Source organism: Rhea americana, unplaced genomic scaffold, assembly GCF_003343005.1.
Source record: "Rhea americana isolate MKP2758 unplaced genomic scaffold, rheAme1 scaffold_67, whole genome shotgun sequence".
NCBI lineage: Eukaryota > Metazoa > Chordata > Aves > Rheiformes > Rheidae > Rhea > Rhea americana.
Window position 1 is genome coordinate 273,594 of NW_028186834.1, and position 26,043 is coordinate 299,636.

At 33.3% G+C, this 26,043-nt stretch overlaps 1 protein-coding gene across 1 annotated transcript in view; it reads left to right on the forward strand.

Annotated features, from left to right (window-relative positions):
* Window positions 1–26,043, forward strand: part of LRP1B (LDL receptor related protein 1B) — a 236,065-nt gene that overhangs the window by 54,891 nt on the left and 155,131 nt on the right. Inside the window, exons 17-23 of the mRNA XM_085320958.1 lie at window positions 3,554–3,688; window positions 4,131–4,260; window positions 8,622–8,748; window positions 8,900–9,051; window positions 9,344–9,468; window positions 12,618–12,989; window positions 25,146–25,335. Coding sequence (XP_085177084.1) covers window positions 3,554–3,688; window positions 4,131–4,260; window positions 8,622–8,748; window positions 8,900–9,051; window positions 9,344–9,468; window positions 12,618–12,989; window positions 25,146–25,335 — 1,231 coding nt within the window. The remainder of the gene's footprint in view (window positions 1–3,553; window positions 3,689–4,130; window positions 4,261–8,621; window positions 8,749–8,899; window positions 9,052–9,343; window positions 9,469–12,617; window positions 12,990–25,145; window positions 25,336–26,043) is intronic.

Sequence of the window (26,043 nt, forward strand, 5' to 3'; positions counted from 1 at the left end):
ATGGAGGAATATCCCTTTATCTGTTGCTTCTCAATCTGCTGTTTCACAGTTACATTGCCCATTGTCTAGTGTCCTGCTCTGCTAATCATTGTCCATTTCATGGATGAGACGGAGAGATAATGAAGCAGGTTTTCCTGTATGATTTATTGTAGCATGGAGATGCATGAACTTCTGTGTTCAGAAATGAACACAGTTCAAATACTCAAGGACAAGTATATATGATGTGAAGAATGTAGAGGCAAGAGCATGATCATCACCTGGAAGAGAGGCTGGCTGTTCGGGACAGATCACTGTTTGGGAGGATCTCAGCARCTTTCATCTGTGAATCTGAGCATTCTGATCATTACCTTGTTTTTCCACCCTTTGTCCTTGATTTGATTTATCTTGAGRAAGACAGTGTGAACAATGAAAGTGTAACTTCCAGAAAGATATAGCAATAACCTTGCACCAAAACAATTATCATCAGCATTTGAGCTCACAGGTGAATTGCCTGAGACCTCCCAGGACAGTGATACATCTTAATTAACTTGTCTCTCCTTCAGGTGAACATTCTAATGATTCCTGCAATGCTTCTCCCATCTTCCACACCATGCATACTTTGCCTTTATATTTAATATTTTTGCATTTCTAAAGGCCCTACATATATGCCCCTCTGTTAATTTAACTGCTTCACTGTTTTTTGTGTTACTAACTTCTGTATTTTTCAGGAATGTATCTTCGACAGTTCATGGGATGTGCCTGTATTGCACAAGTTAACATGAACTTCAGTTGCCAGTTTCCATTTTATTCATGAATTAGGGGGAAAAAAAAGAGAAGATTTTTCTTAGATAAACATGCAGTTTTGGAGGGAATAGAAGTGGTCTGRTTTCAGTTTTGGATTTATATATCCCATTCCTGAATCAAATACCATGTACAGTGTAAAATCTGGTTTTAAAACAGGGAGGAATACCTCAACTAAATATTAATCAGCTCACCTCTATTACAGGTACAATACATTGTACATATATTGCTCCAAGATACAAATACTGAGTAAACAACTTTTGATCCACATATATCAATATAGAAAAAGATTTCTGTACTTTGAGTGTGTAAGGAAAGGTTTTGCTCAGCCCATCTTTTCTGAGCTTTGATGCTTTCTTTGATGTTCTCAATTTTTGAGAACCTATGGGAGTAAAATTTCTGAAAATTAGAAACTTCTTTCTGAAATTAAGTCTCACAAGTTTTTATATTCTGTTCTTTTGCTCCAGTTAATGTGTCGGTATAGTTTGTGTAGCATAAGGTATTTAATTCCATTTTTAATGTGAAGATGCATTAACTATTCTTTTGACAATTGTTCTTTTTATGCTAGAGGTATTTCCTCTGACACAGTAAATATGACTTGAGTTTCCTTGATTAGTTCCAGTTCCAAAATGACTGGCATAATTTACTTTTCTAAAACAAGTGCTTTCTGCTTAGAAATTCTGCTCATTTTACTGGAATACTACCAACTAAATAAAAATGAACTCTTACTGATTTTGAAATCACATTTCCCCCAACTTAAAATGTCTTTAAAAGTGTTTTCTTTTACTATAGTGAACTATTTTTATAGTTTTGGTTTTGTGTCTATACATGTCTATGGTTTTCTGTCTTCAGCCTCCTTTTGGCCTGTTTATGTAACTATTAGTTACTTTCTACCTGTTTATATTCAGGTCAGGCATATTGTGTATTAAGGAAAAATAACAGACATACATCTTGTCTTTAATAAAAGAAACTTAAGATTTCACAAAATACTGCATTTTATAGAAAGTAAATGAGTGTTTTAGAAATTCCTTCAGTGGTTGCTATGAATAATGATATATTTTAAATAGAAATACAATTTTAATGGTATTTTTAATGAAATTATCTCTTTAGCATGTAGTTATCTGGTCACCCATCCACATAATTCAATTGTTTGCATTTTTGRATTACTGAAAAATATTATTTTAAAAAATAGTTATTTGGGTCTTTGCAGTAAAGTCAGTTGAGTTATACCCATCAACATGAAACCACAAAGATCTCTGTCTTCTCATAACTGAGTTTCTTAGCTGTACTTCTGTCAGGTGGGTTGATACTCATGTGGCTTCCTGTAAAATGGTCGTAATGTGAATACAAATTAGTTTATTTTTATAAAGGTGAATTAAACTAGAATAGAAAATACGTAAATTTCTCTAGTAGAATATTTTGTCCAGTTGGTAAACCTAATACAAACATGCCTTTTTATTATTAACAACATACTTTCAGATGGGGTTAGACTTCATAAAAGGCACTTCTATATAATTCTGTGTATCTTACATTCCACTGAAGAGCATTTGGTATATGTGTACAGAATCGCACATACTAATACCTTAGTGTTGAACATATGTGCAGTTAGTATTAAGAACTGTGTAGTTTTCATACTTATTTGGAATAATTAGAAAAATACATGGCTCCAGTATGCAATTTTCTATCTATTTGTTGTGGATATGTGAAGTCAGAATTTGTCATTTGCCATACGATGGTATGTTATTTCCAAATATCATTTACCAAAAACTATTTTGAAAGAGGTGGTTTGACCAGGGTTGTTAAACATACTATACTGTTTTGGAATTGACCATTATCTGTGTTAATTTTGCTTTTTCTTTCGTTATTTCATACACAAGTTTATGAAATTAGTAGCAGATACTTACAGTATGAAAAAATAAAGAAGGAACAGATATTATCTATTTCCATCAGCTACCATCTTTCCCGGAGAAAATAGCTCATTCTAGAGGTCTGTCCCCGGTTTCCACTTGGAAACCAGAATGTYGCTGTGGATGGCAGCGTGGCTGCGTTGTCAGAGCTCTGAGCAAACAAGGGAAATGAAGAGAATTTTGCCTTAAAAATGGCATCACCTTGTTTGACCCATCTCTTTACTAGTGTTACTTCTCTCACACTCTTCTCTCTACTCTTCCTTAAGGGATAATTGCCTGCAGCAGAGGGCAAGGAAGATGGCTGGAAATGCCTTAAAGCACTAAGCAAGACTCTTAGTGAAACCTTGTCAGAACATGTAAAAGAAAAGATGAATTGTGAAGGGTGCACATTTTTTAAGCTTGTATCATTATATCACTCTTAAATTTCACACTTTTTTTTGTACTGGTTTGCTTTCTGTAGTGCCAAAATTTATAATGATTGCCAAAGAAAATGATTGTATAGGTAGCTTTACACTGTACCTTTTTCAGAGCTCTAAATCTTTTTCAAATAGTGACTAATAAAAGAAACAAGTTGTCATCTGTCGCATTGGATAATGTAATGGTGATATTGTCTTATTTTAAATAGAGGTAGCAAATTCCATCTGTTGTCTATAAACCAGTCAGGAGAAAACCTAATACTCTAAATTGATTATTTTTAAACTAAAAGAGGAAAAAAATAAAGAATTGAAAATGGTACTCTTGATACTATCCTTCTGTTAGTTCTGTAGTATATTAATACAGTCTTAATCGGCAGTTTTTACAGTTGTTGATGTAGACACTTGGACCAAAGTAACTGAATCAAAAAATCCTTGCCATGTATTTCATAGGAAATGATACAATCTATTGGACGGACATGGGCTTCAACAAAATTAGCAGATCTAAACGTGACCAAACATGGAAAGAAGATATTGTTACCAATGGTTTGGGAAGAGTTGAAGGCATTGCAGTGGATTGGATAGCAGGTAGGTCATTATCTTTTTCAGAAATTACCATGTTTTGTGACAGTACAATCTTTGATTTCCAGCACTAGGCTAAATAGTTTTGTTTGCTTTCAGCTCTAATTTCTAATATTCCAAATGTCTAGATACTTTTCTTTAAGAATATCCACACTATTTTTTGTAAATTTACTACCAACAACAACAAAAAAATGTTTAAATGTCTTGGACACTTTCTTTCTTAGACGGATGGTTGCAACTTTGACGAACCACAAATATAGATATATACTTTAAAGCAGAAGCCAAAATAGGACTAGAAATTGCAGATACAAGATATGTATAATTTAAAATACATCGATTGCTTTCTGGTCTAACTTACACCCTTAAGATATAAACACTTTCCAGGTAGCGTTTTCTTTTCTTTTCTTTTTTCTTTCTTTTTCCAATAACTTTGTGGTATTTTTCCTAGGTAACATATATTGGACAGACCATGGCTTCAACTTAATTGAAGTTGCCCGGCTCAACGGCTCATTCCGATACGTAATTATATCCCAGGGCTTGGACCAGCCAAGATCTATTGCAGTACACCCAGAAAAAGGGTAACATGACTGTTGCTAATTGCATTGCTTCTAAAGTCTGCATGATAGCACTGAAGCTTTTAAACAAATTGAGGCATTCGTTTTAATAAACAAGCATTTAATAAACCCCGAAAGGATATTGGAAAGTATTTTCCTGAAACTTAACATAGTTTGAAGAAAATRTTATTCTTTTCATATGTTGAGATCCTTTCATGAGTCTGTATCTACTTGAAATGCTGTGTTCTCTTTGCACAACTGTTTTCATTTTCTGAGGCAAATTAGACATCACTTAGAAGCATGCTTCAATCTGTTGAGTACTACTTAAGTGTCCACCAAAGCCAAGGTAGGCAAGCTAGCAAATGAAAACTTGAGTGCGGTGATTAAATAGTAGAACAATGTAATCCTTGATGGTCATGAATTCAAATATTGTGTAATATCCCACTACAACAACCAGAAGATTTTTAGGGTAGCTGAAACTATTTTAGATGAGGCATATAGATTAAAAAAAAACAAAAAAAACAAAACAAACAAAAAAAAAAAAACAGGTTGTCATCATAAAATCAGGTCTGTCTTCATCCATCTGTTTGACAAGACAAGAGCAAGGACTAGACGCAGCATAACAGGAATAGAGGATGTTCTGTCCCCTTCCAGCTACAAACTGTTGTTAGCAGAAGCGTAAGTAAAACAGAAGTAGTAAATTGGGGAAGGACTTCCCATCTTTTGTCACTGAGAAATATGAAACAGCCTTCCTGAGGAAAATGCATATAAACAATATCTGGTGCGCTTAGCTGCTACACTACCATGCTAAAAGTAAGCCATATTGTGTTTACTGAAGTCTTAAAGAAATGTTTAAGTAGGCACATGCCCACAGAGCCAAAGACTCTGTGGGTTATTTTCCCCAGATTCAATCAAGTGAATATCTCAGTATCTTCAGGAAAAGGAATCCTCAGGCSTGGTAGTGAGCAATACTTCTCACTTCTCAGTAAGGCTAAATTGGTACCAGTCATGCAAAGAGTCATTTGAATTTTGCCACGCTTTCTTTTATTAGACCATAAATATAGTGATCTGTGTATTCTCCAGACTAGTGAATGTGTTTAAGAATGAAGGTGAAAGCAGTAACTGTTTTCATTTTCTGCATAATAGCCCTTGCCACAAATCAGTACAGCTATGTTCGTATAACACGACTGGTTGCCTGGCAGTACGTGCTAATAGTTTAGGAGTGATCCTGTTCTTCAGAGTAGATAACCACTCAGGATCTGGCTAAAATATTTTTAATATTTTTGTCTTTAGTGTGTCTCTTCTGGAATAATRCTGTTTATTTTGATTTTTATTTTCTGTCATTGTTTATTTTAAAAAAAAGGACCTTGCAGTAAAGTAAATGGAAGTCTGGTGAAAATCTCAGTAGAAGGGTAGATCAAACCTTTTCAGGATAATGATTCATTTACAGTGTGGTTTTCCTCAACATGTATATAATGTTGTTGCTGTACCTTTATATGTATACACATAGTTTTCACATGTTACTTAAATCAAAAGAAAGAAAAAGCCCACGTGAAACTTACGTGTAAGAGATGAACCTTAGATACTTTTAATGCTTAGATATTAATAAGGCTTATATAAATAGAACCCATTACTTTCAACTGAAGCTAGAAATGGGCAAAAAAGTAACCAACTATACTGCAGTATTTGGAGAGAATACCTGGACTGCAGCTGAGATCCAGCATTTGGCATTTTCTATGGAGAAGGGTAAACTCAGAGCTCTTGAAATAGATGAAGTAGATGACATAATAGCTAACAATATTAACATTAAGATTCATTATTAGGAGGGAGGAAACAATTCCTCTGTTTACATTAATTCGTCCTTAAAGATGCTGTTGAGTTGTTGTCTGAAGTCTTAAATTCAAATAATCTAATGCCATTACCACAAAGCAGCTAATAATGTGGTTAAAATAGAGAAGAATTGATGGATAATGTAGCAATGAATTCAGTTGTTGTTCCACTGTAAAACATCCTTTAGGTGTAGGTTTCAGATGTGTTCAGAATGTTTAAGAGAAGTTAGGAGAATGAGAGGACCACAAGTTAGTAATTATTTCCCTGTTTAGTAGAAGGATATATCTTCTGTGAAGGTAGGGAAGATTCATCTCTGCGTTTTTTCATTTTTTTTAATACTGTACCACAAAACTATCTCTTGAGAAAACTCCAATCCACAAATTAAAATTTCTACAAAAATTTAGGATATCTTTTGCTAGCAAAGTAATGGGATATCTTTCTGTGGAGAGATATGGGTCGTCTTACCCTCTGCATTATTGTTGTATCTCTTCCCTTACCAGACAAAACTTTCAAAGATGTCCTTTCCCCCCAAACTTCCATCTTCATTACTGTTGAAACAGTTTRTTTATTTTATTTTAATTTAAATCCAGAATTACTTTTTCCATAATTTGTTTTGAAAGTTAATTCTAGGACAGCATCAAATTTCCATCATTTATATCTCTGTCTGCCATGTAAATTATGTATGGAATAGTTTCTCAAAAAATTGAGTCAGTTATTCCTAGCATTGAAGTTTATGTACCAAATGGATCAGGAGCTTCCTGCTAGCTAGAAAGGTCCAAGCAAGAAGTACTTTTGACAGTTTCTGGGACTATCTTGCAAGTTTTTCAGTATGAGCTTAATAGTTTATGTAAATTCATGTATCAATAGATATATTAACTTTAGTGCTCCAAGAATGTATTAAGTAACTTCCCTTTCCTTTTTAGCAGCTGTTCAGGATTCTATTGGGAGGGTGCTACATTCATTTAACTTGCTGGTTATGATTTTTAAATGTAACTATTTTTTTTTCAAACAGTGACTAAATTAAGGGAAAGAATATTGAATGTTTAATTAAAGAAAATACTTGCCTTTCTGTAGTCAAAGCTGAGTTGAGCTCCTGTGTTTGGAAGGTGCCTTTGACTACATACGTGCATGCAAGTTCAGTTATGTATCAAGATGCTGCTTCTAATCTTCTGGTTAAAAATGTATTAAAACTTAAACAGTAATTCTTAATATCAAGCTAGTTGGCATAGATTATTTCAACATTTCTAAAACTTAAATATTTTTAATTTAGTTTATGTAGCAGTTAAATTTCCTAGTGTAAGATAAGTTTCATAGTATTCATATCACTATTTGCTTTGTCAATTTGAGGACAAACTCATTTTTAATATAGGCAAAAAAGTCATACAATTACAGAGTGAATGAAAACTAGACATTGTTCTAGGACACGTTTCTTCTTCCCTTCAGTTGCTGCTGTCCTATTTTTTTCATTTCTCTTTATTCCATAGATCCCCAGTCATCCAATCCAATATAGCTAATTTAAACAGATTTCTACATAGTACAGTTAGTAATGCACAGAAGAGTTCTGCAGTCTTTGAAAACTAATACATACATTCCACATAGTATTGGGGATTTTATTCGTATGTTTTATTCACTTTACATAAAGTAAAATATATTACATTATTAACCTGTGTTTTGGTCTGTTCTTATGAATACTTGCTCTGGAAATGCTTCTCTTCATGCAGCAATACACTGCACTTGAATTAGGTTGTCTTAGAGGGAGATTTCTTGTTCAGAATATATATATATATATGTATATTTATATGTATGTATATATATTTGTATGTATTTTTGAATATATTTTATATATAAAATATATAAATACAGATAATTACTTTTACTTGAAGCTATACCATAGTTTCCTGTTGGTAAGGAAGTGCTCTCTGTAGATTAACAGACCTCATTTGCCACACACAAAGCAACTGATGGAGAAGTAACAGGTAGGGGACAGAAGTTTGACCTCACCCCAAATTACTGATGTTACTCTGCCTGTAATTTTGGCAATGTATTCTTGGATAATTAAGATGTGAACGTTAGAGAGAGCAGGGGAAATAATTTCTTCCCATATAAAAATTACCATTCCGCATAGTGTAGCTTCCAGCTTAATATTTAAGTTATTTCTGAATTAGACATATGTCTGCTGTATTATCAGAACATTTGTTAGTAGATATTTGATTGGTTAGTTTGTATTTAAAGGAATTTTTTCTGATTGTTTTTATTCCYATAAACACAGTCATACTCAGATCTGTTCTCTAAAAATAGAATTGCTTATTGACCGAATCGCTGTAGTTTTAAGAATGACTTGATATATATCATTCGAAAAAATTAGTCTCAACAAAATGTTCTTTCTATCAAACAAATATTGCAGTACATTTAATCGCTAAAGATAATTTTAAAAGGCATGAGCCTATTTCATGTTAATCATACATTCATTTTGTTTCCAATTGAAGTTCAGGCTTGCACATTTTCAAATCTATTTTCATGATAAATTTTAATTGGTAATTTCTGCAACATTTTAGGTATTTATTTTGGACAGAGTGGGGACAGACTCCTTGCATAGGCAAGGCACACTTAGATGGGTCTGAGAAGGTTGTGCTTGTGAGCCTGGGGATTGCGTGGCCTAATGGGATTTCCATTGACTATGAGGTTAGTTCCTCTGCCTTCCAATATATATTAAGATGAACAGTATTTGTTATGTTTCATTAAAGAATATTGGTCTTTCACTTTGGTATAATCTTAATAACTCTTATTAAAATAATTGTTCAAGACTGATGTTTCTTTTAAAATTAATCTTTAGGAAAATAAATTATATTGGTGTGATGCTCGTACTGACAAGATAGAAAGAATTGACCTTGAGAGTGGAGGAAATCGGGAGATTGTGCTGTCAGGGAGCAATGTGGATATGTTTTCAGTCGCAGTGTTTGGAGCTTACATCTACTGGTCTGACAGGTAATTTATTTTTCCATAAGTATTTGAGTCTCAAAATGTTATTTCAGTCCCAGGTGCTTCACCTTTGTAGGATTAGCCATTCCTTAGCAAGGTCACAGAATGGATCTCAGAAAACTATGCAATTTCCAAAGAAAAGGCATTTTTGATGCTCAGAGCTAAAACATCCAAGTGTCATAGATGAGAGTAGGTTTCTTCGCCTTCTCTTAGAAGAGCTCTCCACTGCCCTTCAGTCATTTGTTTGGTTTGAATTAGTTGAGGATTGTTGATCAGACATCTTCAACTTTTTTGGCAGAGCACATGCAAATGGCTCTATTAGAAGAGGCCACAAGAATGAGGCCACGGATGCTGTGACCATGAGGACTGGCCTTGGAATAAACCTGAAGGAAGTGAAAGTCTTTAATAGAGCACGAGAGAAAGGTTAGCTGTTCTTAAGGATGCTATTAATTGTTTTAATATCACCTGATACTATCTATGTATATTAGAGTATAAAGAAAGTAATTAATCACTGATTTGTAGCAATAGATTCTATTATAGTTCCACTTTTTACTCTTGAAGGTGGGTTTTCTTTTTTAGTTTTAACTAAATTCATGTTATTGAAGAAAATATGTAGTGCCGTTTCTTCTAAAATATTTCTCGATACTTTAAAGGAGAAAATCCAAAAGCAAATTACTTACTGTCAATTCATTTTTTTTAATAACAAAAGAACATACAAAAAGTCTTAGAAAAGATATGGCTGTGGAACTGTACTTTAAAGAGCAGTAATCTCAGATTTCRGTTGGAAAGCAAACCAGAATTTTGTTCCGCAGCTAGGAATTCCCAACCTCTGTGTCTCAAATATTTATTTTGTAAAATTCCTTGGCTTGGGGTCCTACCTTTTTCATGTGGAAAGCGACCTTGTAGATAGTCAAACTTCATTTGTGTTAATCTATTTTGTAAAGTGCCTAAGAAATTTTAACTTGGATCCTATACTTTTCCAATGTACAATATCAGTGGTTAAATTTTATTTTCAATTATCTGACTAAGAATAATCTTGCTTTTTGTTATCTTTTCCTCCTAAAGCTATAAAGCTCCTATTGAGGAGGCCTTGAAAGGCAAAAATGATTTTGTGAGAAAAGACAGATAGAAATGTTATCACCATTGTGGAGMATATAAGACTTCTGTTGGCTTCAGTGAGCAAAATATGCTCAATGTGTTAGAAGTCTACCAAAAATTAGGATGATTTCGTCTGAACAAACTGTTCTCATGCAATCCAGACAAGATTTAATATACATCCAAAAAGAGAAAGAAAGAAACTGCTTCTGAAATACCATATATACTTTTTAATATAGACACACCTCTGCTGTTGGTAACATTCAAAAAGTGCTTTAATCACAGCATTATATATTTGAAGATCCTCTTTTTTTTTTTAGTGAATACACATTTTCCCGAGTACCTGTATGAAATATGAAGTGTAAAATAAACCTGCATTTTGAAAGAAGACATAATTAAAAATTGATAAGAAAAACACTCTATTTCCTTTTCTTTTCTCAAGGGAATTTTAAATGTTTCTGAAAAAATGACTTGGTGAACTGTATTGATTTTAATAAGAATTTCTGCATGTAATTTCACAGTTTTATGGGCATAGTATTTTGTGATTTAAAAAATCTTCACACAACTTTATCTTTTCTTTTGACTGGGCTAGAAATAGTTAATGTCTGCTTGCTTGGAAGGGCTTTGTATTATAGAATTAAGAAAAAAACAGAACAATTGGATAAAAATGCTTCTTTACATGTATTGATTTTTACTGATAGCTTTAAAGACTTGAGTGCTTTAGGAATAGGAGAAATGGTTATTGGGATTAAAAATCTTTTGATGCTAGTTTGAAAAACATAACTGAATGATTTTTAATACATTTTTCAAATTTTACTAGGCTACAAATGGTTAATGTCTTTGGGAGGGGCTGTCAGTGAGCCAGGAGGACAAAAGGGAAAAAAACAGGTGAAAAATATTTTTGGAATGTTTTTATATCACTCTAGTACTTTATTTTTTAAGTTTATTGAGCTAGAAATAGTTAAAGCTGTTTAAAAAAGAAACCAATGTAATTAGCTAGCTTCCTGATCTTCTGACATTGACAAAAACTTGTGCTGATTGACAAGTGATTAATCCTTTTTTTTTTTCAAACACCTGTTTTACCCTTTCTGATGAGCCAGTCCTGCAGTACAATTTGCAAGCAGATTCCTATCCTTCAGTGCTATCCTACATGTTCAAGGACATGCCCTGACTAAACTGTTTTTAGAACTGGCCATTTTTAAGAATCTTTGCAGTTGTTGAGCAGTGGAAGCATTGAAAATTTCAAATAGAGATTTTAAAAGCTTGAGAATCTTATTCATTTATTTTCCTTCCTCTTCTCAAACTCTCATCCTTCCAAACAGATATTAACTTTTCTAGCCTGATAAAACTTAAAAGAACCTTTAAAACAAACCATCAGCAAAAATGTATACAGTTAACTCTCCAAAAGGTTTTATATGACTGTGAGGAGCATTATTCATATAATCTTGCCTAGGAACACAAAATTCAACTTCTCTAATTTTAAGAGCAAATTAAGCCCTGCCTCCATCGCCATTTTTTTTCTTAGAAGTGTTTTCGTCTTGAAATGTAGCAATTAGAAAATGCAAATATTCAACAGTATTTCAGATTGCTACATGCTACCTGAAAACTTTTATGGTCTTCTACCAGACAGCAGTCTGTTTAAAATGTTTTTGTCTCCTTCACTATGGAGAAAACTTCAGAAATGGGAAAATGACTATACTGAAAGAGCTGAATTGTTATATGGAAGGTGCTGTCAGAAACCAAAACTAAATTATCAAAACCGACTATACTAGTATTTCATACAGAGTCCAAAAAGACAAARGAAAATAGCTTCTAATTTTTGACAGTTACTGTAACTTTAAATGTTGCTTGTAATAAAAGTAGTTTAAGTCATTGGCGTTACTAATCTGACAATGATTCTTTAGTAGTTTGCATTTGTCAGGGACTAAGTTTGTAAAGTCATATTTCAAAAGATACTAGAAAAATGTTAGGAAATATCTTTACATTAAGAAGAGGGAACTGGATCAGCACAGTTTTGTACCTATTAATGTATATGTTTCTATTTTGATTTACATTTTCTAAAAACAGTGGTGTAGACTACTGTATATTGAGTGTATCAAAATTTGAGTCTTTTTGCCAGTAACAGGTGTTTTAAAAAAAATCTTTCAAACCACTTGAAACAGCTCATAACAGTCTCTGAGTTTTCATCTGATTATGGAGGAGTAACCCAAATAAAATATCATTTTATACTTATAAAATATATACTCTTGTGAATTGGAAAGGACAAGAATTATATTTGTTCACAGATTGGATTCTTTAAAATTGGCTTTAGGTTTTGGTTAAAGTAATATTCTCTTTTGGCCTTTGTTTTACTTATGAATAAAGTTGAAATAGTTTAAGTGAAAATTAATGAAATATATAAAAAATGCATAAAAATATGTCCTAATTTAAGTTAGTTAAGTGTAATATTATAAAAGCTAGATTTTTTTTTCTTACAGGTACTAATGTTTGTGCCAAGAATAATGGTGGATGTCATCAACTTTGCCTCTATCGGGGCAATGCGCAGAGAACGTGTGCTTGTGCCCATGGCTATCTTGCAGAAGATGGAGTTACTTGCCTTAGACATGAAGGTTACCTATTGTACTCGGGAAGGACAATACTAAAAAGTATACATCTTTCAGATGAAACCAATTTAAATTCACCAGTGCGACCATATGAAAATCCAGAGTACTTCAAAAATGTAATAGCTCTCGCTTTTGACTACAGTCTGAAAGGAAGAGGTACTAACCGCATATTCTTTAGTGATGCACACTTTGGAAATATACAAGTAATTAAAGACAACTGGGCAGGCAGAAAAGTGCTGATTGAAAGTAAGTAAAGAATTTATTTCCCAAAACACTTGTTTTCTTTCGATAACCCTTACTAAATGAAAAGTTGATACACTTGGCTTTATAGAGTAAAAATGACAGTAAAGTTTTACCACAGTTACTGTAATTGATCTCAACGTGATATATTTAAACATTATCTTTTAGTATTRGAGGCTTAAAACAATCTGTTTTTAACAACCGTATAACATATGAAGCATATTCGTTAAAAACAAAGGCAATAATGATAGTGCTTGATTGGTATTGCTGTGATTTTTAGGAGCTGTACTACCGAAACAAGATCTCATTGTACAATGCCTAGAAATGAAAGAAGTCCCCTTATGCAGTGAACTTACTGTTTGTTTATTTTTGTAGTTGGTAGAAGTAGAGTATTGTAGGATACTGCAGCTTGATGCGACCACTTCCCAGGACTGGAATACTGGTATCCTAATCAGTGTATTAACTTGACTCATCTTTCCTGTTGTTGTTTCAAGACATGTGACTCCTGCCCAGTTATCATTACTGGAGACAAACTCCAGCTTATGCTATTGATTTGCTTAAGGGGAGGCTTACTTAGTAAGCATGTTACATTACTATGCCTTCATTCATCACACTGGTAGGGAGAGATGCCTGAGACCTAAGGTTTGTCTAGCACCTGAATGCTTGCAGCCTGACACTTCTGTCAAAGGGACTGACACCAATATCATCGCCAAAGTCTTTGGGACAGGATACCCAACACATTTTGCAGCTGAGGCCTTGATCCCCCAGTAAAATTTTAGGAAGGTTTTACACTGAAACCTCCATCAACAGAGAGTAAAATAACTTTAATACAAGGTATACTTGAAAATTAGATTTATCATGGTACGATTAGAACAGAAGGAAAGTCTGAATATGAATGATGAGAAACCAGGTCTGAATAGTAAGCATGCAAAATCTACACTCTAAATTCTATATTCAAAAGATCTATGCTGCCTTTTCTTTCTTTGCTCTAATTTAATTGTTCTAAAATATGTAATAAACCCCATTCATCTGTAGTCAGTTGTTAGGTGCACCTATTTATTATGTTTCTTCTCTTCTTCGCTATTTTAGATTTCTATCAGGTTTTTCTGGGGCTACAGTTCATTTCAGTGGCCATTCTCCATGTCTGCTGTGTTTTATCTTTTTTTTTCTTTTTTTTTCTTGGTATTGTGGATAACTTATTTCTTATGTTGCCTGTGACATTACTAAATTTAGCTATTTGTTGGAGTTAAACAATTTAATTATTTAATAACAAGAGTGAAGAAAGCAGGGAAAAACAGAAGTATTTTAATGTAAAACATATTACACTTTGCTTTTATAGGATTGGAAATCTTTTTAGAAAAGACCTAAATTAAATAATTGCAAACTAAGGAGACTTTATTCTACAACTTACACTGGGTACGTGCATCATTACATCCCTCTGTGCTGTGGTTACTGGAAGGTATTGCCAGCCAAGATAATTGTTCACACTAAAGATTGGAAAAGTGTATTTCACATACCAGGTCTKTCTTTATTTTGAGCTTTTATATTTGTATGTTTTTGAGAAGCTGATTATACTCACATTAAGGTATAGTAAAGACTAAATAAGCAATGTTGTGAGGATATTCTCATTACTGTCAACAATGCATTAAAACCTAGGGATTCAGAGTTGAGATTACCTACACAAGAGACAGAGASCTCACAGACATGTACAGTGATTGAATACAGTCAGTATTTTAATCCTGCTATGGTAGGAAAGCATGAGAAGTGTTGCATGAAAAACCGCTGGAGATTTTAAATTTAAAATGGACAAAAAGAGAGAAATACTATTGAAGCAACAATGTAGATACAAAAGGGATTTTTAAAAGAATAGTAAAGTATTTCTCATTACTTTATAATAAGTTGTTATACAAGACCTAAAGACATTTCACAAAGCATTTTTGAGAATTATTATTCGAAAAAAATGGTAGGTAGTGTTTCTACGTGTACTCTTAATATACCTGATTTCATTTTTCATTAGCAGAGTCAGCACTCTGAATAACTGAATGTCAGATGGCATTTTTTTAACCTTGCAAAAAACTAACTATATATGCTTGGGATATATTTGTTAACAGTGTTGGTTGTATTKTAGGAATGCTTTGGTTTGTTGTAAATTAGAAGAGATATCACATCCCCATATATGCTTCTCTGTTGTTCTCCTTTCTGTGTTTGAAAATCTTTTTATTTTTGCTGAGTCATTCACTTTAAACTGACATTTTTGTACCATGGATCCTTCCTCTCCACAGTTTTCACACTTGATTCTTTTYTCTCAGTGTAAATTGGAAATAGTTCCATTTAATCAGTGGAAGTATTACATGGTGCTGCTTGATGTAATACAAGTTTTTGGCTAACAGTGGTATCTATAAAGCMAAAAAGAATGGTGGGATTAGTTGACATCAGTGATTCCATTTACTGTAAGATATTTAAAATTCTAATATTTTCTGATTTCCATGTTGATGACGTGATTACATAGAAATTATTAAATGGAAGCCAGCTGACAAATTTCAATAATAATATTTCATTGTAAGGTTAAAATTACATCTTTGACATATGTTATATTTTTGCTCCAGAATTATTGGTAAGCACATATAGTAAGTTTTCTTTCTAATGGAAAGAGGTATGAAACTGCATTAAAARTACCTAGTGTGATAATAACAAATGTACAGCCCCTTTCTACCCCATTAAGCTCATGTCTGCAATTCATGCAAAACATTACTCAGTATTTAACTCAAATAGTGAAATTAGAGTATGCGATACACAAGATACTATTTTCACAGATTTTTAGTTCACTGAATGCAGATCTTCTGCTCACAAAGAATCCATTAGCTGATGGGTTTCTACCTCACTGAAATCAGATATGCCACTCAAATCGAACACATTATTGAACTTTTCTGCCCACTGAAAACAGAGTTATGATATATAAGGAGTCCTTTATTAAACAGGTTTCYAGTTCACTGAAAACAGATTTACAACTCACAAGCAGCCCATTATCTAACATGTTTTTAGCTCACTGAGAACAGATTTACTACCCAGAAACAACCCATTATCTAACATGTTTCCAGTTCACTGAAAACAGATTTACAACCCATACGCAAGCTATTATCTAACACAGTTCCAACTCACTGAATATTGATTTAGAATTCATAAACAACCCATTATCTGACAAATTTTCACCTCACTGAACAGATTTGCAACTCATAAACAACCCATTAGCTAACACATTTTCAGCTCACGGGAAGTAGATTTACAGCAAATAAACAACTTTATCTAACTTGTTCCAGTTCACTAAAAACAGATTTAGAACTCACCAAGAACCAAGTACCTGATAGGATTCTGTCTTCGTCAGGAAGAAAGAACAATAAAAACTACACGTGTAGTGTGCACAGAGTGCCATAACTTAACGCCTTTATTTTTGTGTGGCATAGCTTTTTGCAGTGTATTCTCTCCTGTCTTTGACCTATGCTCATAAAATGAGCTTTATTTCCTTCAGTCAGTAASTGTGAAGAAGTTTTTATGATGGTGATGAGTAACTGGATGGAATTAATCTTTCCTCATCCACACCCAACTGCCAGATTTTAAAAACTCACCTCATTCTTACTGTARTGCCCTGCAAAGCACTCTTTTGGGTTGATCAATTAACAGTTCAGTATCCCTTTTGACTGTATTACTGTAGCATCATGTATGGCTTAATCCAGTTTGTAGATGTTCTTAAAAATAGCGTAACACATTTAAAATAGACATCAGTACGATGCTAAGTGACATCGCTACCTTTGTATTGTGTGTTGTCCTCCTAGCCTTCCCTTCCAAAGCAAGCATAAGAAGTTTTGTTGACAATTTTCCTTTAAATAGACACTTCCAGAAGCATCTGTCTATGAAAAAAATGGGTAGCTATGTTGCTAGCTGGTCCCACCACTATTCCACTTTACTTGTAAGAATTAAATGGGTAATCAGTAGAGTTTACTTTACACAGATTAGGTTGCTCCTGCTTCTAGCCTGTGACTTAAGGTTGTACATTTGTATACTTTTGTGTCCTCTTGTATTGTGAAAGCTGTGTATGAACCTGTTTAGAAAAAAAAAAGTGTATTCTTACAGTTTCAGGAACTAGACACAGTGTCTCAGGTGCCTTTTTTGCTCAGAAATGATGGAGAACCTTCATGGYATAGCTATTTTCCATTGTCAGTGGTGGTATAAAACAAAGCAAAACTCAGTCAAAGGGATTATATTTGGAAAACACATGCTGATACCTACTGTCCTCTAAGTTTGGGGAATCCTGCACTTTGCAGAAAGAAGTATTTTTAATTTCACATAAGCTTTCTGGAGCTTTATGCTGTGAGGACCAATGCCTTGACAAGTCAAATCCTAACTCACAAGTCTGTAGGAAATTGAAGTAAGGTATTAATGATGAAAGGAGATACAAAAGGTAACAAATTTAGGGGAAAGTGACACTGACTTTAAATTAATACTTTGGATTGGCCATCTCAGAATACTCTCTTTAGAATTTCTGTTTGACTCTACCTGAGGTAGAGCTCTAAACTGTTGCGAGTCTCTTTGGGAGAACTGATTACTGAAACTTGAATCAAAATGGAGTAACAGAACACTGTACAGAAAGAAAGTGCAGAAATAGTAGCACAGAGTTACATGAAGAGGTATTTGGAAATCTCACATCCTTAAAATTATCAGCTTCATTTAGAGCAATAGGCTCTATTCTCCTTTWAAAGGGAGCCCAGGGAGAATTTTACTCATATTTTCTATATTGCTAATCACTTCTAGACAGAACAGCACTCTTATTTCAAACTTATGAACCAGTTTCTGTAATATTCAAACTTGAGGTAGTTTTACATGCAATCTGAATAGGAAAAAAGGAAAATAAAAGAAACAGTTTCAATCTTTTGTAGATCAAAATGGACCTATCTTCACATTTCCAGGTGAAAGAAAGTAAATTTAAAGTAGATTGAAAAGACTGCAAATGAGTGTTTCAACAGAAACAAATGTATTTGATGCTAAAGATTTTTAATATTACCTGCTTATTCCCTGAACAGATTCTCATGTCGTATCTCCCACTGGCTGTTTATTGTTTGTCAACTGATAAACGGAGTTGATATTCTTTCTAATAATGCGATGATCTGAAAAGGTATTGCTCCTACATGGTATTGGAAGTCTCAGTTCGACCCAGAGAAAGTCAGTGAAGGAACATGTACTATCCAAAGGCTAGATTCTTTGTGGTTTTGATTGAGCAAACAACTAATGGGAGCCTTAAATAAATTAAAATCATGAYGTACCCTATAGTCTATCCTGGGCTAACCAAAAATTTTTTTTTCCCATTAAGCATGTTTACCACAGGCAATGTTGATCTGGCAGGATTATGCTCATCTAATAATCATAACATTAAATATCAGAGTTTCTCTTTCTTTCAGGTTAAAAACAGCTTTCATTTTCCTTACTTCTTTCAAAGCCTTATGTTCATCCAAGAAAAAGTTAAAAATAATCAAACAAACAAACCCTGGCATCTAACTACTAGGGGAATCTCCTTTTTATCATAAAAGTTTAAGATGACTAAAATTTATTAACTAAAGCCTGCGTCAGTGGATCTTTGGGAAACAGTGAAGTGTTCAAATAATAGAATCATACTAGGTTTAAGGTAGTGGCACTCATGAGTTTGAAAGGAAGAAGAGAGAAGGGGAGTGGAAAAGCAAAAGAAAGCAAGTGAGGAAGAAGAGTATTAAGATGAAATACTTCCAATATGCTCAGTGTCTTTTTTTCCGATTATGTAAATAATGACTAACACGTTTTTGCCAGTGTCACATCTTTCACAGTGTATTAGGAAGTGTTATGTGCAAAAATTCTACTTCTGTTTTTAACTTTAGGTGCTAGTATCTATAGAAGGCAAAAATCTATTCACTGCTAACAAAGTGTCAGATCCTGTGATATACTGCAAGGCATTTTACAGTCTGAATCTTTTAAAGGTGTTTCAATGTGTGCTACTATTCTTTCTAACTAAATTGGTCCAATTTAACTGTCAAAAAAGTATTTATGTTCCCATTTCTCTTACAGAGCATTAAATTTAGTACACTGTATGAGGTCTCTCTAWTTTTTGAGCTTTTTCTTTTACAAAAGAACTTTTTAATCTGATAAAAATAAATACTTGAAAAGATATTGTTGCTCTTCATTTTAAGAAGAGCTTTCATTAAGAATATTTGCACATTTTGTGGTTTGTTTAGGTATTCCTGGTTGGAAATGCCAAAATGTATTTATGACAGGCACTCACATACAATAATCTTTCAGTTCAGTACATGCCTACTTCTAGTACCTCTATCCTAGAATCTTTTGGCCCTACTTCGACAGGAACAAGAAATTGTATAATTCATTGTATAATTATAGGCAATTATTGTAAGCATTGCTTAGTTTTGGGATAGTTGCTGTAATGACAATTACAATTTTAGTTGATTTAAATGTAAGGCTATTTTTTTTTTGAGAAACTACGTATAATGCATAGATGATACTATAGACTCTTTTTAATTAGGAACAAAAAGTCTTCCAGGACAGCGGTGAAGATTTTTAAAAACTTATTTAGCAACAATAATAAAACACAGTATTTAATCTCTAGCTGTGTTGGTTGTTTTGGCTTTCTATTCTAAAAGTGTTACTGCTTTTAAAGGCTCTCTTGTACTGACATTTTAACTGTTATAAAGTTATGGGATTATAACATTTGCTAACTAGTATTGATAAATTAAACTATATTTAAAAGAGGGAGGGACAGAGATACAGTTATAAAAACACTAGTGTTTGTTTTAATTTGCTGAGTTCTATGTATTTCCTTATGTATATCATGTATCAGCCTATCTTTGTTAGGTTATTCCCTGCTGTCCCTATGCCATTCCCCAAACCTAACCAAGAAATAAATTATGTCCAGGTTAATAGAGGACAGAGTACTGCAGTTTTATGTCTCTGTTGATTTGATTTCTTTCAGTAAAACACCAAAGTCTTACTGAGTTCTGAGCTCATCTATTTGATTCAAAAGTAAGCTAAACTGTATAGCAAAATGTGGAAAAACTACCAGTGATGATAGAAAAAAGCTAAACTCAGATCAAGAAAAATCTGAAATACTGCTATTAATTGTCTATTTCTTAGCTTACTCTGTAAGTATTCACTCCTTTTTGCATAGCCTGGCCTCAGTAATAGAAAATGTTTCTAAGAGTGGCTAATTAATTTCTGTCATCCTCCATAGTGAAACTAAGCACAAACAACCAAAATATTCCATGAAACACTAACGCCGCTTGATTGATCCTTTCAGGATCAGCTTTTTCTTCTAGTATCTCCACYCCATTTACATTATCAGTACTCAGTTGACTGTAACCCCGTACTAGTAAGTGTGTAAGTATTCACTGTAGGTGAGTGATCTGCTGCCTGTTTCTAAGGTCRCGTGTCTTGTCCACCTCCACGCTGTGATTTATCCCTGTTGTCGCACAGATTCCTTTCTACGAGCAGYGTGCCCTAGCGCAGGAGCACGGGCTGCGCGCCCGGGAATCCAGTTCGAGCCACTCGAACACCAGAAATCCAGTCATGAGTATTCCTCTAATCCCCACCTAATGCATTGCACAGAAGTACTACCCATCTCTCGTGTACTTTTTCCTTGGTTGGTTAGTTCACGGAAGTATGCTTTAAGTTGTCAACCGAGGGTTAGGTTCCTGCTCTCTCATGCTAAGTTTGGGTGTTTCTGAGTCTGAGTAGTCTCCTCCAGTGTTTTGTGTAGAGCTTCATTAATTCACTGCTACAGAATAAATAACAGGATGAATTCAGGGGCAATAAACATCCTACCTGAGCCTGCCTGTCATTCCCACAGTACTTATTTCACAGGTACTACTGTAACTAGATACAGTATTTTATGTCTTCACTGATACCAGYTGAAGCAATGTTATCAATTGAAAAATATATTTACCCAGTAGTTCTTTTCTGCTGAATGCGTTAGAAGTGCTCCTTGAACAATTTCCAAGTATTTGTATATTCATTTTAATCTGTGTATGCACTGAGTTTTTAGTTATYGTTAGGAAGGCACAAAGCTGTTTATAAGAGATCTTAATATTATACTTTCTACAAAAACAAAGGGTTTTTTTGATTTTACATTTATTTCTAGATCATGGTATTTCTCTTTAGATTATTCACAACAAAATGTTCATTCTTTCCTGTTGTCCTACTTCAGACTGAAGAAATGCTAGGTTACATCCAGGGAGATGCTTTTGGTGTCTTGAACTTAAATCGYTTTGCTGCTTTGAAGAACTCAGAGCCTGTGTTCGTGCCATTTTACTGCATTTAATAAGCTTTAATGTGCCATAGCAAATAGTATGGTTTTATGTTACACAGCTCTTGAAAAATGATACAGGTATTTGCTGGTTTATGCTATAATTTTAGCAAACTTTACATTTGGCAATGAAATAATATTCATAGGCTAAAGCATAATGAAATAATTGGTTATTACAGTCCAAACTGTTTATGCCATATCTGATATATTCTTTCTGACAGAAATTTTCAATATGATGACCTAGTTTTACATGTGATTGATGATGGAAGGAATTAAGAAATAAAATCTGCATCTGATTTTTGAGACAAATACACCTTATCTTGTTAGTCATTCTTTAATTATCCCTTATTATTGTCTTAGAATTTTTATATGCCAGAAATGATTTCCTACTTTATAGCTACTTGACAAAAGTAGCAAAGACTTAATTAAAGTACTGATGGTGCAGTTAGTTAAATATGTGTACTTTAAAGCTTTCAGATGTTTTATTGCTTTTGAGGCATTTTTTTCACCTCAGATCAAATAGTGACCACCTGGTATCTGTCACCATAATATTAAGTAAACAGATTGGTTGAGAATAATATCATCTCCTATGACTACTCTGGTAAAGCAGTTGGCAGGCTGTTTCCTGAAATGTAGAGTGTGAAATTGGGGGAGTGTTTTTTTTTTTTTTTTTTTTTTTNTTTTTTAAAAAAAGAAAATATCCAAGCAGGTGTTTAATGTTAAGTACTCACAGTAAAGCCTTCTCCAAAGTTCTGATATAAGTGCTACTTATGCTCAACTGATGGTTTTCTGATGGTAAATAAACAAACAAAACAAAAAAMCCCCCCACAACTTTGTATTATGATGTTGAAAACTCTTTTTGCTTTACAATTTCTCAAAAGAAATGGAGTTGGTGAGAACATGAAATTAAAGGAAAGAGGTAATTGAACTGATGCAGTCCTTGTCAAAATTAGGAAAGTCTTGACAGTAATCTTTGTAGGGAATTTGTAGGGAATTTCAGAAGTGAGAAGTAGATCAAAATCTAGTGGACTGAGGAATAGTGTGTACATTACTAAAAGTCACTGGCTAGAACTATTAGATAATTTAAATGTTATATTCTTAACCATTTTTATTCTGTATTTGCAATAAGAAGGGAACTCTAATCTGAGATCTTCAGTTATTGATTTGTTGCTTGTGTGTTCCATGGGAAAGTCAGATGAAGATCAGCATGACAGTATTTATAGGCTGCATCTCATCTGTGGGATGCAATCCATCTTCGTTAAGTTCAGTAAAAGTGATAGATGGCATTTGGCAATGTAATGATGTGATCACTCTACCATTGCCTTAGTAAATCATAAGCTGTTGCATTCTCTTGTGTAGATATTTAATCAGTTATACACCCCATTACTGATTTAATTCAGAATGTCAGTGGCAGGTGAATAATGCGAGTATTTGTAAATTAATATCATATTGTATTAATGTTCCTTTCATTTAAGTATGCTATTCATGTGAAAATCATAAACTGTTGCTTCATGGCTAGAATAAATTTAATCTGAGCTGTAGGCATCTCATGCCGTCGGTGTTTTAATTCAATATGTCAGTGAAACAAATGTGTTTCTTTTCATTTCCAGTTTCTTTATGCTTTACTAATTCAGAATTTCCACCAAGTAGCATCAATGAGCTCATATTTCACATATATTTTAAAGTAATGGAATAGCTGATTATAAATGAATTTCAACACAAAAGTATATATATGCTTTAAAATGTCTTTTTAACAGTATGAAATAAGTGTAAAATAGTTGCAATGCGAAATAGTAATGACATAACACTGGTGAGCAGTTGTTTTGGAATCTCCTCCAGTAGCCTGTCTTCGGCAGCTTGAAGTTGATAGAAGTTTCTAGTTTTAATGAGGCAACTGCACAAGAGACTACTTCTTTCTGTAGTTGATACATGCTCTTATCTTTGCTAGCTGTTACACTGTAAAATGATTCATATGCATTATGGGGTCTTTGACTAATCTCTAAAATCCAAAGTATATTTTAACCTAAAAACGATCAAAAATACTAACAAAAATATAGTATTAGCTAGATAACTTGCATGTTGTACTAAGGTACTTCATCTGGTTCAGAGTAAATGCTAGTAAGAACAAATTTAGTTGTATTGTCCATCTAATCTTGGATCAGTTTATCACTTATTCTCTGGGTCCATTGTCCTTAAAACCACCTTTACTTACAGATTTATGCTTTTAAAAAATACGAAATAATTCTTTTTTGTAATGGTAGAGTTCTCAATTTCATAAGCAAACAATATGATAAAACTAGAATTTTATTGACAAATTTTAGTGCTTGGGATGACTCTGTAGGTAGACAGAGACTCCGACAAGTAATACATCAAGATGCATAAAACAAAACAAAAAAAACCCACTTGCTGTATTTCAGTATGTGTTTTTAATGCTTAAAATCCAAGTTGAGTAAGACAACTAAATACTATGTTTTAGAAAACTATATTGTAACCCTTCCATCTTTTTCAAAGACAAAACTCTTATCTAATGCAACATATTGCAATGATCAGAAGTACTTTTGGTAATTTTCAAGTTGTCTTCAATACCTTTGCTAGAGTTATGTTCATTTGCTTTCTTGAGTTACTTGTAAGTGAGCTGAATATATCTTTCTTCCTGAACTTCCCTCAGTAAAGTAGGAAAACACTTTTTATGTCCATTCACCTCTTGAAGGAGAATCCCTTAATTCATTCTTTCCTAATGGTGTCACTGTGACTTCTCTGCAGATACATCATGAAAATATAGTCAGAAGATCTTCAAATGCTTTGGAAGGAGAAATATTAAAAAATTTATAAATAGTAATTTGYTTCAAGGTTCTGATTTAGTGTAAGCACTTTCAGTGAGATCAAACTATTTTGGAACTTTGTTTTCTGTATATGTACATGTATATTGCAAGCTAAAAGTTGCATCTTCAGCAAGCCAAATGTAAATAATAATAATCAKCATACTGCAGTCCTTTTTATATTTCTAGATTTTGCCATCTGTAGTTCTTTAATTAGTTGTATGGACCTTCTGGTCTGAAATTGTTTGTTTCTAACAAAAAGTGAAGTAATCAACATACATTTCTGTAGTAATTCAAAAAACAATGGTAGGAAATAATTGCTCTTGTTTCTCACAGTCTGTCRCTTTTATATATTGGAATCAGTAATCTACAATTTATCTTTTCTGGACATTAAAAATATGCTTTAGCTGTCCATTAATATCATTTGTTTCTAACTTACATTTTTCATGTGGAGTGAAAGAGCAAGTATTGTAGCTTACTAAATGATGACTGATAGTACAATCTTTAGAGTTAGGTTTTTTCAATATTTTTCTTTTTTCTTTTTTTTTTTTTTTTTTAAAAAAAGCCTATTCAGTAAATAATAAGAGGCCAACTTTGATCTCTAGTAATGTAGTGTGTATCTGTGTTTAGAAAATATATCCAAAGATAATGTTAAATGATACAAGTAATTAGTAAAAATAAACCCAAGCCTTGGCTTACATGAAGTCTAAAATTGTGATTAAATTACTTCCTTTTTGAAGAAGAGCTTATTATTTCTAATGTGTTATCTGGGCACACTCTACTGGAATTATTTTTTTTAATGAGCCTAAGAGTTGACAAATACACTACAGGAATATTAATAGCGATCTTGCCCTCTGAGGTTTTTCCCTGAAAAAGAACTTGTGTGTGGAAAAAATAATTAAACTTTGGTTTTGGAAATAGCTGAATTATATGATCCTGCAAGATCAACTTCAGGAAAAAAAAATCCCTTGCAAAAAGGCATTCATTTCTCTCYCTAACGATGTTTTTCAGATGTTGGTTCTGTGGAGGGACTTGCTTATCATAGAGCTTGGGACACTCTTTATTGGACCAGCTCTACCACATCCTCCATCACGAGGCACACGGTCGACCAGCAGCGTCGAGGCGCTTTCAACAGGGAAGCAGTAATAACAATGTCAGAAGATGATCATCCACACGTGTTGGCTCTAGATGAATGCCAAAAGTAYGTACTGTATGTTTGTTACCAGATCTTGATTTTTATCTAATGTCAGGGACACAGCAACAATTCTTTATTTCAGAGACAGCTAATATACTTAACTCTTTGAAAGTTAAGTAGATTTTTTAGGAAACGGAATTTAGTCTTAAGCTTTTAATTTTCAGAATTAAGATGCTTCATTTTATATGTTTATATGTTTCAGATCAAGTTTTAATTATATTTTTATGGTACATTTAAAAATTAAAGCTGTTTCCAAGGGGGAAAAATAGCTAACACAAACTATCAGCAGCAAGGATAAGTAATTGTGATCACTTTACTGATTTCCTCTGTCATACATGTTATTTTGGTTGCTTAAGTAAAAACAAAATGAGTTTAGGACTTTAAAAAAGGAGATTTTTAGTTTCTTGTCTGGCAAATTGATAGGTCTATACATTTATCACAAATAAAATCAGTATGATATAAGAACTATATAAAAGGTGTAGGTTTAAGATACTTGTGGGCAACACCCTGAAAGAAGCCTAGCCTAGTCCACCTCCTGCTRCTCCAAAGAAATCTGGGTTTATTGGAGAGTGCTTCTATGCTAGTGCTAGTGCTTCTGTTTCTTCATGATCCTTTTGCTGGTCAATGCCTTACAAATTTGAGTTACTTTGATATTCTTTGTTATTTCTGGAAGAAAGGAAACCTGTTGTCTTTTTCTTTTTTTCTTTTTTTTTT